The 14609-nt window shown below is 36.2% G+C and overlaps 1 protein-coding gene across 9 annotated transcripts in view; it reads left to right on the top strand.

The window, feature by feature from the left end:
* The window catches only part of SHANK2 (SH3 and multiple ankyrin repeat domains 2), a 354838-nt gene that overhangs the window by 60114 nt on the left and 280115 nt on the right, over nucleotides 1-14609 (top strand). For all 9 annotated transcript variants that reach the window (XM_037402231.1, XM_037402233.1, XM_037402227.1 and 6 more), the window contains exons 10-11: nucleotides 1453-1569; nucleotides 6459-6536. In XM_037402231.1, the coding sequence (XP_037258128.1) occupies nucleotides 1453-1569; nucleotides 6459-6536 (195 nt within the window). The remainder of the gene's footprint in view (nucleotides 1-1452; nucleotides 1570-6458; nucleotides 6537-14609) is intronic.

Here is a 14609-nt window from a genome sequence, read left to right as displayed (position 1 = left end):
CTGCGTTGGTTGTCTTCCAGCACCTCCTCAGAAACGTAAGTGTTATTGTCAGATTGGCAAAGAGGAGGCAAATCCCGCTCTAGCAAAGGAAACAAAGTCAAGAAGGGGCCAGGTTTTAGTCCAGTTTATTGTAGTAGGAATAGAAGATTGGAATTGGTTCTTGTATTTTACGAGTTATTGTAATAATTATGTCTGCACATTCATATGTAGATGTTGAGTGGCTTTTAGAGGGTAGACAAAATTGATAATTCATGGCTAATTTGCTGTAATGTCCCACACAGTCAGAAACACAGTTATGGTTGGAAATCTTTCTCCCTTTGCTTGTTGTTGGATACTTGCTTTCTGTTGCCTAGTGTTAAAATGTTCCTGTTCTGATAACGGCTACCATAATGTCTCCATTACTTTGGCAAATAATTTATAAATTAATAAACTATTTAATAAACACTTTTTTTCCTGTTCTGTGTGTTAAAAATTGAAAATGGAGGAAGAAAAAATGTAGTGGTTAGGACACTAGACTGGGATTTGGGCTGTGTTACAGATTTAATTTGTCCATTGAGCAGTATACGTAATTTTTCTCATCCTAATTGCAAGATGTGTCAGTTTGAAACTCCCACTGAAGTTAGTAATAATTAGGTACCTAAGACAGACTGAATGGCTTTGTGCACCTGTATCTCTTATCTTAAATTCCATATTATTATATAGGAATGATACTGATCTGATAGGAAGTTAAAAACTTTAGAAATTGGGAGGTGCTCAGTTGGTGTACTATAGGGAAGGTAGTCAAGTAAATGGGACTGATGAATGGAGATACTGTTCTTTTTCTCAAACTTACTTGCTAATCAGGAAAGTTTCTAATTTCAGTAGTTTTATTCATAGAGGTTTATTTCCAAGTATTCATGGTCTAACATTTTATTCATGTGACTGATAAAGTAACTCTTGACGATTTTCCCCTGTTTTGGATCAGTGCCATATGTATACTGTGTGTCTACTTGACATCACAAAATCAAGATTATTGCTTGAATTTTGGCCAGATTTCCCTAAACTGTTTTTGCAAAGGCTTTGGAAATTTGATTATCTTCAGTGCCATCTAGTGGGCAAGTTTCTGAAGATTAGCAGGACACAAAAATTTCTGTCAGTCTGCTTGTCACATTTGACAGTTATGAATATTAGTGGATAAAAAGTGGCAAACTTTGTATTTTCTCAATCCCTTAAATTGCCATTCCTCAAATAAGCAGATGCTTAAACTTATGCACAGATTTGCTATACCTGAAGTGCACCCACTGGTGTTTACAGGCAGGTATGCACATCTGGATGTTCATTCTCCCATTCAGTCCAGGGGTGGTTCTAAAAATTAGACCCTAAGTAGAATAGCATCTTCTCTGCTGAAAATCTTGATGTGGAATTCTTGTCTAGATTGTGTAATAACCAAAATATTAACGCGTCTCTTTACAGGCTTGCCGATATGGGCACGTCCAACATCTAGAGCACCTCCTCTTCTACGGCGCCGATATGTGTGCACAGAATGCCTCAGGAAACACCGCGCTGCACATCTGTGCCCTGTACAACCAGGTGAGCTGGCTCATGCCTCCTCTGCTGGCAGACCCAGCACTGCAGAGTCCTACTGTCCTCCTTCAGTGACATAAAGGTCCCCCCCCAGTGGGAGCTGAGGTATGGCTTAGTGGGGAGGGATGTTTTACTTTGAGGGAAGGTGAGTCCAGGGAGTCCATTCCCGTGGAGACTGGAAACCAGTGCTGTGAGAGAATGACATGTAGCCATTAAAAAAAAAAAAAAAAAGACATAATTGAGTTATAAATGCTAAATCTTTCATGTCCATCCACAGAAAGAGAGGCTTGTTGAGTTTTCTTTGAAGAAGTTTACTGGCTTGGTGATAGATTTTCCTGAGGTGCAGTTTCCTTGATTTTGGTAAATGCATTTGGTATAAATCTCCCATTATTATTGATCTATAGAGGCAAGTTACACTGAAGAAGAACATAGTTCATTATTTTTCATTTGATTTATTTAATATGCAATTAAGTGTTACAGGTTTTAAGCAGTGGTCTTAGTAACTAGAAAGAACATAATTAAAAACTTTAATAAAGGTTTTATTCACTGATTACAAATAAGGCTGCTCCTTGTAGGTAGGAAGAGTATGCATATTAATTAGAAAATAAAACAACATAATATTCTACCAGCTTATATTTTTTCGTATCATATCTGAATATTTGTTTCCTATTCAGAATTTATTGCTGTTTTATGTAATTCTAATTTGAATTTTAGCAAGAAATACTTGGGTAATACTGTGGAAATGTGTTTTTAAACTATACAGAAGGTAGTGGATTCTCTGCTGTTTACAACATACTTAGTCGTTTACAAATGATAGAACCATTTGGACACCATTTTATACTCTCTTCACATGGATGGGATTGGGAGGGAATGAGTTTTACAACTATGTTAAAACACAGCATGTATAATGTTACATTGAATTAGGAAAACACAAGTCATGAGATGTGACTGTAACTAGTGAAACATCTGTTAAAGTATCTGCTTCTTAATTGCTTACCATCTTTGTTTCTTTCCAAAGTCTCGTCAAGATATATTCCTCAGGTCTAAAATACCCTCACTTTTTTTTTTTTTTAAAATATAATTTTGGGGATAATTTGGCATTTTTCAAGACTGTTGACTTGATGTGTGTGTCATAATTGATATCAATTCATAGAGAGACTAGCTGTACAGATCTTTCACGTTAATGCTGATTGTTTGAAACATGTAGCATGTCAGTGGGAGCAGTGCCCCTATGAACTGCTTCTTGCTCACTGTCTACCAGCCTTCAACAGGCTGCTAAGTATCTGCATCAGGTAGTTCAAGGTTAGTAATGGTTTCTGTGCTCAGCTTGGATGACTTCTGTGACTGCAGGCATACAAATCTGTTGCCACTTGGCACTTTTTTAAATTCCTAAAAAAATTTGCAGAGAAATTAAATTCACTTTCATCTCAACAAAAATTTTGTGTTTAGGATTTGCATCAAGAGCTAAACATGTATAACTTACAAGCACTTGTGTTGAAAAAAATATTTTAAAATGTTCACTTTAACCTCATTTACTTCACTTTTTCTCAGTAAGAATTTTGAAGCCCAGACCATAATGCACATATAAACTTAAAAATATGAACTCATCTCTGTTATTTTGTAAAAAATTTATTGCAGTGCTTTCATGGCTATAGTTATTGACAATATCATACACTTTTAGCAAAGGTTATGCGGTATGATGCTCAAATTAGAATAATCCTGTAGATTGACAGTATTTTTCATGTAGAGATGTGTTTTCCTCCTGACCTCAGTAGAAAAAATTATTCCGTACAAGACTTAAAGACTCTAATTGAAATTGCATCCACAAATTAGCAAATATTTTCATAGCCATTAAGCTTGGCTTTGTGTAACATCTTGTGACTACACTATCATGCCTCTGTTTTCCTTAATCAAGAGTATGTGAAAATAAAAGGTTTATTTTCGGGGTGCTGTGAACCTATGCTGATTTTTTTCAGTGTCCCTTTTATTGAAAATTTTTATTAGCTAATGTGGAAGCAGCAGTGTTGGCCTTTCCTGGATGGAGAGAGGATTGGGAGGACAGCGATATCTTTTTACCTCTTGATTCCTGTAGATGGAGTCATTACCCATTTGATATTTCCCTTCCAGTCCTCCGTGGGGAATTTTCTTGGGATATTTTCTGAAGCTGGTAGTTCTGTTTCCCTGAGTGTTAGCTAAGTGCTGATCTGAATAAACTGTTGTTTTTGAAAGTTATTTCGTGGCTGTCCAGTAACGCAGTGAAATCCAGACAGATCTTATGCCTCTGTATTTAGCACATTAAAATGCTGGGGTGACGTGTTCCTTCTTTCAGTGAGTCGGTTGGATTCAATATGAAAACTGTTGTAGTGTTAAATCATGTAATTAACTCTCAGACAACAAATTGAATATAATCTGCTGACAAGCCCACGCTTCTCTGTGAAATTCTTTTTAATGCAATGTAATCTAAAAAGCTACTGCATATTCAATTTATGTATGATAAAATGAATGAATGATACTAAGTTCTCAGAAGTTATTAGGTTGACAGATCTAAAATTTATGCAGACAGGACTTGTGGCATTCATAGGTAGCACCCTCACAACAGAGAGCTCCAAAATGCGGAATTTCTGTTGAATTAACAAAGGAAAAGTAATCAAAATAATTTCTGGTGGTGACTTTTTAGCTTATTCTCCCTGATTTATTTCCCTTAATACTGGAAGAACGGGTAGGAGACAAAAGGGAGAGAGGAGGAAGCTAAGAATGCTTCTGTTTATTTTAAAAGAATAAATAAATAAATAAATTCAGTTATTAATCCAAATTAGTTTTCTTGAAAAATCTTATGTTGAACAACTTTGACCACTTTTGTGAATTTTTTTCTTATCAAAACCATTCAATACATAAATAAAAAACTTTGCATGGTTTTTGTTATGCTGCAGACAGCTTAGTTAAATTTGTAGAGTAATTGTTTTTGGTTATGTAGTGTCGAATTCTTTGTTCTGATAACCAAATGAATAATCGGCCAATATAAACAATTTTTCTTAATATCATTACTTATATCCTTAAGTTCTTGATCAAAATTGGGCATTTTAACTCTAAAGGGTTTGACTAACATTTCTAGTGTACTAAGTAGTACCCGCTGGAATGGTGGAATAGTTGTTATGGGATAGTGTGCAAACCTAGAATTGTTTAGGAGTCAGTCAAAAAGGAATTCTTGCAAAAATAACCCTGAAAAGGACATGTGGTGTGTGTATGTGGTTTTGTTTGTTTTGTGTTTGTTTTTTTTAACCTGGAGATCTTAATCTAGATTGCAACACATTTACTACTTTTGCATGATTGCAAATACTGAATCCAGAAAAGGGAGAAAAACATTTTGACATTTTACACACTACTTTTGATCTTTATACGTTTAGAGATACAGGGAGCCCACCTAATGTAACGTGCAGATTTCAGTGCAAGCAAATTAGACTATTTCAATTAATTATATATCATAAAGAAATTGTCATCTATGAGATGGTTGTTAATACACCATTTTGAAATATGATCCATTCTGTTGTTTCAGTCTGTTACGCAGAACAGGAAGTGTGGGAACAAAAGGCTATGTTTTTGGAGTATTGAATCTTGGAGAAAGGGTAGGATAGCCTCCTCCCCAGATATATTTAGGACAATCCTGTGATGGAGGGGATTTAACAAGATCAGGAATCCAGTGTGATAAATTAGAAAATACAACGATGAAAATTATTTTCAATCATAACTTCTGCACATTCATTTATGACTCAGAATCTAGTAAATAAGCTTCATTTCTGTCACTAAAATAGCAATAGCAAAATTATATGATTTTCTCTGGCTGCAAATTTACTGTTAAAAATGAAAGGTTGTATGATGAAATACCTCATTAGGTAGAACTCCATAACACAACATGACAAGAAATCTGGAAAGCACAACAAAATTAATATAAATATTTATGGTGAGGAAAGACAAAAACGTTTTGAAACGTGAACTGGTTTGCATAAAATGAACATTAAAGATGGCAAGTAGGAAATACAGTCCATATATGGATCATCAAAAAGTCTAGTATTCTGAGAACTGAAAGAACCACACAGGATGTCTAGCAGATTATAGTCAGTCATATTTTGCAGCAGTGTAGAGTAGTGACCTAAGCAATATACTGTATCAGCCCCCAAAAATTGTTTTTAAGAGATTTCATTTGCAGATTTCTTCAGAGGGTCTGAGGTCATACTTTTCTCTTGTTAGAAGGGCTGTATTTGGCTTGTGCTGTAACTCCTAGTATTTTTTAGGAGGAAAGAGAGAAGATAAGACTGGTCAGTGCAGTCTGTAGAGCCAGGCCAAATAATGTCATAAATGTTAAAAAACATAATCATACATTAAATGTTTAAAATTGAAGTTCAGTTGAGAAAAACCCAAAATAAGTGCATGCAAGTGGTAAAACTACTTTGTTTAATTTTTTGCAGTAGGGGAGGAAATCATTCATCCCAGGTACTGTGTACTATACTGTGAACAGTACTATTTTTCCTACAAAATAAGCAAAACTCACGAGAGTCAAATTTCATTTTGAGCTAAAATATTTTCTGCAAAATCTGATTTGTTCAAGGATGGAATTTCCACAATACAGTTTCTTAAAAATTTAGTAAGATGTTTACATCTTGCGTTCCTCTACATTTTTTTTATGCTTGCATGTTGTTTCTACTCTAACACACTGAAAAGCACCTAAAGCTTTGTTATATTTGGAGTACTGTTTTAATAACATACATTCTCAAATTATTTTTTCTTTTTTTTTTACTTCTCTAAGACAAGAGATACCAAGCAATCAGTGCATCTCATAGCCACAACGTCTCTTTAGTAACTAAAGACACTTAACAAGCTTCCTCTTCTACCACTCTCAGGAGAGCTGTGCAAGAGTGCTGCTGTTCCGGGGAGCCAACAAGGAGATAAAGAATTACAACAGCCAGTCTCCATTTCAGGTAAAAAATACCCATGCCCCCCAGAAATATTTGGAAGAAAATCTCTTTTGAACTCTTGGTTTTGTGGAGAAGTTACACTGCACAAGGCTGAAAACAGCTGTAGAATAAGATAACTATCATTTTGAAAACTGTGGATTTTGTGTGATGCCATAAATGAATATTTCCTGGAATAATTAGGAATGAGAGGAAAACACACTCCTCTTTAGCTGATCTGGTGAACACTGTCAATGTGTTTGAGAATTTTATGAGTGGTTGATGACAAAACAGGAGATCATTGGTATCTTGCAGTCAGATGTGCTTTGCTTTGTCATTATCTTCAGTTCCACGGAAGAGAGATCCAAGAGCCTGTGTAAGAGAGATCTAAGGAGTGACTGGGCAGCTAAGCTTTGCTTGGCCCCTATTGACTTAGCCAAAATGAAGTTCTTCCTTCCTTGGGTGTGAGGGGTGGGCTAAGTTTCTGGTTGGGACTGATTTAATGCATTGTCAGTGGTAAAAGTTGAAACTGTCATGTATGTCTGCAAACATCAATGAGGTCTTTGGATTAGTCAGAATTTACTGGATGTTTTTTTACAGTTTTCTTATTTGAAAGAACATTCAGAAAGCTGAATTGAAAATCCAAATGGAAGAAAATTGTTTGTCCACAGGGTTGTCAGGTATGGCTGACAATCTTAAGCCCTTATTTTTGAGGCAGTCTTAATTAGCCTGGATTTCAGAGAAACATTCATAATGCAAATGACATGTGAGACATAGGGATGGAAGCTGTTATGTTTTAAGAAAAATGAACAGAAAGAATTTTTTCAAGTTATAGAAAATAGTGCTTCTGGAAGAATGATGGCGTAGTACCATTAAAAGGAACTGTCTCATTCTGAAATGTGATGGGGCTATTTCCCAAAACCAAAAGAAATCCTAATTTACCTTTGCTTGTTGCATGTTTTCCATTACCTCCTCACTTTGGATAATACTGTCATAGAAATCACAGAAGGCCGCCTTTTCTCTCATACTTTGGCAAGTGAAATAGTTGGAATATTAACTATGTCCATGTGGATCTCTGAGTTGGCTTGTCAAGGTTAATATGTAGATACCACCTCTGAGTTTCAGCCTTTAAAAAACACACAACTCAGCCAAATATTTCTATATCAATTTAATTATCTCCGTATTTTGAAGGTTTTCTGGACATAAGTTGTGTATCTCAAGAGATTAAGAGTTCTGTCTGGAAATCCCAGCCAGATCTTTTGTTTACTTTTGGGACCATCTTCCCAAAATTGGGGAAACACTGTGTTAATAATTTAATTTTAGGCACCATTTTTAGACTGCTAATAGTTTGCCATCTAAATATATGCTAAGCACTAATTCACTAAGTACTAGGTAATACTTACTAGTGCAACTTAGAGTTATGAAGTGATTAAAATACGGACTAAGAGAAAACCCTAATAATTGGGGGGATGTGTTCCAGTGTCATTTCTTTACCTTGACAGATTATTTTATTACTTCCTGTCTATGACATTAACTTTTTATTTTGTTTTAGGATTTTATGTGGGAATAGTACAATGATAAGTAGATAAACTTCCATTTGTCTTTCTTTTTGTGCTGACTACTGCAACATTTTTGTTCTTCCTCTTAGAAGAGAATAATACAGAGGAGAAAGGCAGAAAAGAAAGTATTTGTGAAAGCTAGTGCTGGTGGTTGTTGGGCTTCAAAAGGTGAAGGATAACAAGCCAAAACTAAATAAAATCAAGTAAGCACAGGAGGCAGAATAAATAATTTTAAGCGAACGGCATAGCTGTGGAAGTGCACTTACTGATCAATGAACTGTCTCCTGTCCCTATGGAATAAACCCCTATTTGTTACTGTTTATTATATGTTACGCTTCTGATGCTTGCGCTTTTGACTGGTCACTCTTCCTCTAGCACAGGCAGAAAGACTGACAATTAAGTAGGCTTTGTTCTACACTTTCTAGAGCCTCATACTTTAAAAAAAAATATTTCCATCTTTTTACTCTATGGTGTCTTATTTTTAGGTGTAGGGAATGTAGGAAAAGTTCTAGTTTTTCCAAATGGAGTTGGTAGAGAAAACCCTGATGCCAGCACTGCAATAAAGCAGCATTAGAATTAATTCTTTGCCATCTGTCGCTGACCCAGTTGATCAAACACCACAAGTGGAGCTGTTATAAAATTATGCAGAATCCCCTTGAGTTAATAGGATTTTGCATACTAAAAATGTTTACTCATGTAATCAGTAGCAAGGAACATTGAAGCATCTCATATGTACATAATGAGAATGGTTGTAGCTGCAGCATCTATTCCTTTGGGTAACCTCCATTATATTCTTTTCTCAGAAATCTAAAAGGATGATGCTTTTGAATTGCTGCTTAGAAAACTGATGATATGAAAACTATGCTATTCTGTAAAACAAAAGTATCCAGACACGGAGAAATTTGTGTGTTGCTTTCAAGGCCTGCCAAAGCTTTATTTGTTTCAATGAAAATGAGCAGCAGAATTTATATCTAATGTCAGTGTCCAATGAATGTAAATTTTCCCACCAAAAAAAATAAAAGATGTGCATGTGTTCACTTATTACCAAATCATAGTGCTTATTAAAACAAGCATGGTTTTACCAGTTCATATGGAAGGAAAACTAATCTGGGCTGAACTCTGTGCCACTTATTTCAGGTATCCCACACTGTGTACACATCTCTGCCTGGGATCTGGCTGTTATTTTTGCCTTTTCAGTGTCTAGCAGAGTTAGTGTTGGAATGGTATTGGCATGTGCTGAGGCCATGAAAAAGTTTCTGTATTTCCCAATTAAGCACATAAGCTTTTACTAGCTAGCTTTGAAGGAGTATGTTCCATCCTGACTGATTACTGGGGTCCATTAAGTTAATAATCAGTGCTGAGTATAACTGATGTCACCCATAGCCAAAAGTCTGCCTGATTGTGAAGTGTAATAGGTTGTGCTGATAGGCTGTACTCTGCAATAACAGAATATGGGTCAGCAGAAATTTCTCTGTATGTTCTTTGTGGGCTCCCCCCTGCTAGTAAGTATGAACACTTGCATGAATGTGCGGTGAATCTCATCCCTGTGTATATTCCAAGTAGATTAGGGCAATTCCTGCATCACTGTCCTCTGTCTAAGTGTGAGAATTTTTTGTGTATTGTGCATTTTGGTTAAAGGCTGACTAGCAATTACAGGTGAGATGAAACCTGTGCCATATCATTATACTATATTGCCAGTTCTGTTTATTAATCACATACTTATCCATCCCGTCTTGGCTGGGTAATCTAAGTACCTTACATGCTAATTATTCTGTGCTAACAGATGGAAAAAAACCCCATTGGCATTACAGAACTGCAAGTGCTAGCTGGTAAGACACTCATATACATTGTGCTTGGCTATTTTTCTTTTGAAGCACCTAAAATCGGAGCAGGTCTGTGCTTTCATTTGTAGCACTGAACTTGGACGTGTCCTCAACCATGCCTGCTGAAAGTACTGCTGATGCCTCCGCAACCATTCATACCTGATGATAGAGCTTGCTGAAACACGATGTTTGCCACTGACAGACAGTACATTGACTGACAGCTTTCATAAGCAGGTTTATGAAATGCTGAACTGTAACTTCTGTTCTAGCTATAGGCGAGCTTTAAAGTTTCCAGTGGTTTTAGATTTTGGTATTTTTTTTAACCATTACAGTTTCTGTTTTAATAGTAAAATCTCCCAACATATCCTTTCAGAAAAGCCATGATATCCTATCAACATCCATAGCTACTCAGTTTTCCACACGTTTTGTGTGCTCCTAGGTTAATGTAAAATAACTTCTTATCTATCTGGCAAATGTTAATCCAATAACTCAGAAATCTCAGAGTTTTGCAGCATTTACAATCTATTGAAATTCTGTTGTATAAGTTAAAAGGAACATGCACCTTGTTTATCATGTTTTTCCTTTTTCTTTTAGTGAGCAGAAGCTCTGTATGAATAATTCATATGTTTTCATATGGGCTATAAAGCACTTTCAAGCTTAGAGCTAATAGCACTGATAATTAGTCAGGGTTTTTAAAGCATGTGTGTTCAAAAATAAAGAACTATTCTGAGGTGGCATTTAGTGGCACCTTTTAATGGCTGAGTTGCATCTGAAAAATATTGCTCTCTCAAATGTACCTTGTCATTGACCATTGCTGTCCCAAAGCAGCGTGGGTTATTAATATGCTAATGTTCTATAGATTGCAGGAGGAGCAGCAGCCTTCCATGTCCGCTGCAGGTAGAATTGTTCCTTTCAGTGTGTTGGCTGTACGTCTGTTTTCAATTGCTCATATTTTTGCCAAATTTGAATAATTTGAAATGAAATTTTCTATGTCTGGTATCTCAGGCGACATTGCTCGGAAAACCAAAATGATTCAGCTGTTTTGGAGTATGGGTGAGGGAAAACATGTGTTGTTTTGCTCATACTGGAACTCTGTTGACACACCTCTCCTTGTCCCATCTCCCCTGTTGTGTTATGTTGTTCTGTTTTGTTTTGTTTTCTTTAATTGCCCTGCATGCTGTCAGCGATCACCATGTTAATAACATGGCAGTGTAAACCAGTTTGCAGTCTGACTCTTGCAGTCTGACTCTAATACAGGGGCTCCAAAACCAGACTGCGTATCTGGAAACCAAGCTGGCTTGGGGTGAATATAGACAGGCACAACTGGACATGGGTAAGTGAGCAATGAGCTTGGAGACAGGTGAGAAAGTGCAAGACTGGCTGAGACTCAGGCTCGGAGCCCCAGCCTGAAAGAGTAGAATAGAACAAGATGAAGATTGATAAGGGTCCTGGGGAGATTTTTCAATCATCAAGGACAGAAGAGAAAGAAAATCAGATTAGAGGGGAGATTGGGACTGACTGTAAAAAGAGAGTCTTTCTTACTTGGGTAGCAATGCTGGGGAGGAAGCCTCGGGCTGGGGAGGATGAGCTGGGAGGCCAGGGAGGCTGGGGCTGTCAGAAGCTGGGTGTACATGCAACGCTCCCAGCCCTGCTAGTGGTCTGTAAAAATCGGTCTTGTTAATTATCTGGCATATCACTAGAATGACTTTCCAAAACCCAATTTTACTTTAGTTTATTATAATTTTTAATGTCCATCTTTTTGATGAAAATTACAGGCAAAGGACAAGAAGTTATTCTCAGGTATTTTTTTTGTCTCTGACTTACTTTTAAAAGGATGAAACTCTGAGAAAGCTAATTTTAAAACCAATAATCTCTGTCCGGTGCCTCAAAAAGACATCTTTACAAATATAATGTTTTCTCTCTTGATATTAAATTATATAACTGTTGTGTTAATGGAGCATATGAATTACACAAGGACTTTGTTTTTGCCAGGTATTTATTTTCATCCTAATTCCTTTCCCAGAGCACCTGTCTGAAGAATGCATTGTTGAATATTGGGTATTACTAGCAAAAAATATAGCTGTCGTCTTGTGATGCATTCTGCCTTTTCTTGGACTTTCTGTTTTTTCTTGCTTTTTTTGCTTTTTTTTTTTTTTATTTGAGTCAAGTAATGGAATTTATTCATACTTGCTTTGGTTTCATTTTTTTATGTTAAGTCACTTATTGCTTTGATTGGTTACATTGTGTTTTGTAGTACAGAAATAATAGGTAAAGGACAATCTGTCATGGAAGAGTGTACAGTCTAATTTGCACTTAGTTGTTATTTATCATATTTGGATATTGATAGGAAAACAGTTAAAGTTTTAATCACGTAAAAGCACCAAAAGTACTAGAATAAGCGTAATAAAAAAAATCTACAAATGGCTTTTTAAGACTCAGAACAGAGGTATTTGTAAGAGTTGCATTTAGCGTTTTTAAATCTACAGAAGTGACCATACCAGAACCAACTACGGCTTTTTCCCTTAAAAATAAAAAAGTGTGTGAGTATGTATACATGTAGGCATGCTCAACGTAATTTCTTAAAAAGATATAATTAGAATAATAATAAAAAAAAGTCTCGTGGTGATATATCCAGATGCAAACAATGATTAGTTATGATATGTTTTCTCATCATTTACTTTGAAATGCTATTTATACAATGGAACACATGTTCTCATTTGAGAATAAGGCTCTTGGGGAAATTTGCCCATCGCCTTGGGCACATCGATGGCTTTGTGGTGCTGATATAGTATCTTTTAGGGTATTAGGGGAAATATGTGCAGATGAAAATATTCCTGAGGATAGTAGGGATACAAGTTACTGTTCCAGGTAACAGTTCCAAAAAGAAAGTGCTTGATGGCAAGTTAGAGGTGACCTAGCTGTCAGCACATTTCCTGCTATTGTCAGTTGTGAAGTATTGACAAACTGTTCGGTGGATGCTTCTTACTGGTACATGAGGTACAATTACCAAAGGTCAATATTTGGTTCGTTGCACAGCTGGTGACAAGAAGATAGCAGAGCAGAATGTAATACTCTTGCTGAAAACATGAGACAGCAAAGATGCTTCTGTCGCAACTACTTCTGAAGATATTGTACCTACTTTTGAAAAGCTGGATCTCAGCCTAAGGAGCTTTCACTAATAGTCTTGCTTGGCCTGATAAGGGCTGGATATAGTAAGAGTTACAGGAGCAGAAAAATATATATAGGTACAGAATGTGGTTAAAATAATTCACGTTGACCCAGTGCTGGTTTGCATAGTGCTGGCTGTCATTTTTCAGAAAAGCAGACAAATGAAAGTAATACAGTAAAACATAAAGAAATTAAATGATATGATTCTCTTTTATTGAGAAAGGCAAAATACTGCCACACTTGGAGATGCTTAAAATACTTACTGCAGAATGTATCTTCTTTTAAAGAGAGCTGTTGCTGCTGCACAATTGTTATGTGACTGTAAACTTATGGAGGAGTCTCCGTGAAACCCATCTTTTGTATTGTGCTCTGTGGAAATTATCAGAGATCATTCTCCCCTCCCCACCCCCGCCCCCTTTTTTTTTTTTTAATCCCCCATGCTCTGTGCTTTCTCTCCCTCCTCAAACAGGGGTGTTCGGCTGAAATGCCTCAGGTGTTCTCACATGCAGCAGGATTTCCCTGGGAAAGACAGTGTCTCTGAGGTAGCTGGGAGCCAATCTGTTTGTTTTTCCGCAAAACTTCTAAAAGCTCAGAAGCAGCTGAAACTAGGTTATAAAATGGAACAAATTAAACTAAATGGTAAGGGTCACTACCACTTCTTGCCTCAGAGTAAGAAAGGCTCGTGAACAATTCAGATGTGGTTAGTTGTCATGGGTGAAGTTGCAAGAGGTAATGGAGATTTGTATAATTTTAATTTAATTCTAGAATTTTGATAGCAGTATTGAATATTGATCCTGTGATTTTCTTTTATACTATATTCTAGAAGAGAAGGAAGCGAGGGTAAGTTCTTAAATAGCCTGATCATAACTGAGCAGTCACACATAGCATGTCTTACTCTTGTAAAAAGGTCAGCTGTGACAACAGTGTGTATTTTTTTCTGTAGCTATAAAGAGCACAGTATTGCCATTGGAAGTACTTCATTTCATTGTTACGTCTATCAGAAGAAATTTTTGTATTTATATGGGTTTAGAGCAAATTTGGGGTAAATAAATGTGTCTCCAAGACATCAAAACCCCTCATTAGTCTTAAGATGGGAGCTATATGAACAAGATGAATATAAAATGTCCACTTATTTGTATTGCATTGTTGCCAGGGTTTTACATGTATTGAGATGGAAATTATAGGCACTATATAAACATCTAGAGAGTGGCAGATATCCAGTGGTTTTTTTTTCTTAGTGTTCTTGCAGAAAAGTGTAATATATCAGACTGTGATCCAACTTTAACTGCAGGAGAGAAGAGAGATGTTCTTTTATGAATTCTTGGTTCCTGTACCTGTGTGTGTGGTATAAGAAGGTTAAACCTTATGGGAAATTTGTTTCATAAATCATAGATAAGCATGCTTGTGGTAATCTGCTACATTTAAGTTTTTCTTACTGTTAAATTGTGTTATTTTAAGATATTAATACCATTCAGTTTCTCTATAAAATGTAATACATTATTACATTTTCTGTGTTGCTATTATGTGCATGTAATAGCTTTAGTGACGTC

Source organism: Falco rusticolus, chromosome 10 (assembly GCF_015220075.1).
Source record: "Falco rusticolus isolate bFalRus1 chromosome 10, bFalRus1.pri, whole genome shotgun sequence".
In the NCBI taxonomy this organism is placed as follows: Eukaryota; Metazoa; Chordata; class Aves; order Falconiformes; family Falconidae; genus Falco; species Falco rusticolus.
This window is presented reverse-complemented; position numbering and strand designations above follow the sequence as displayed.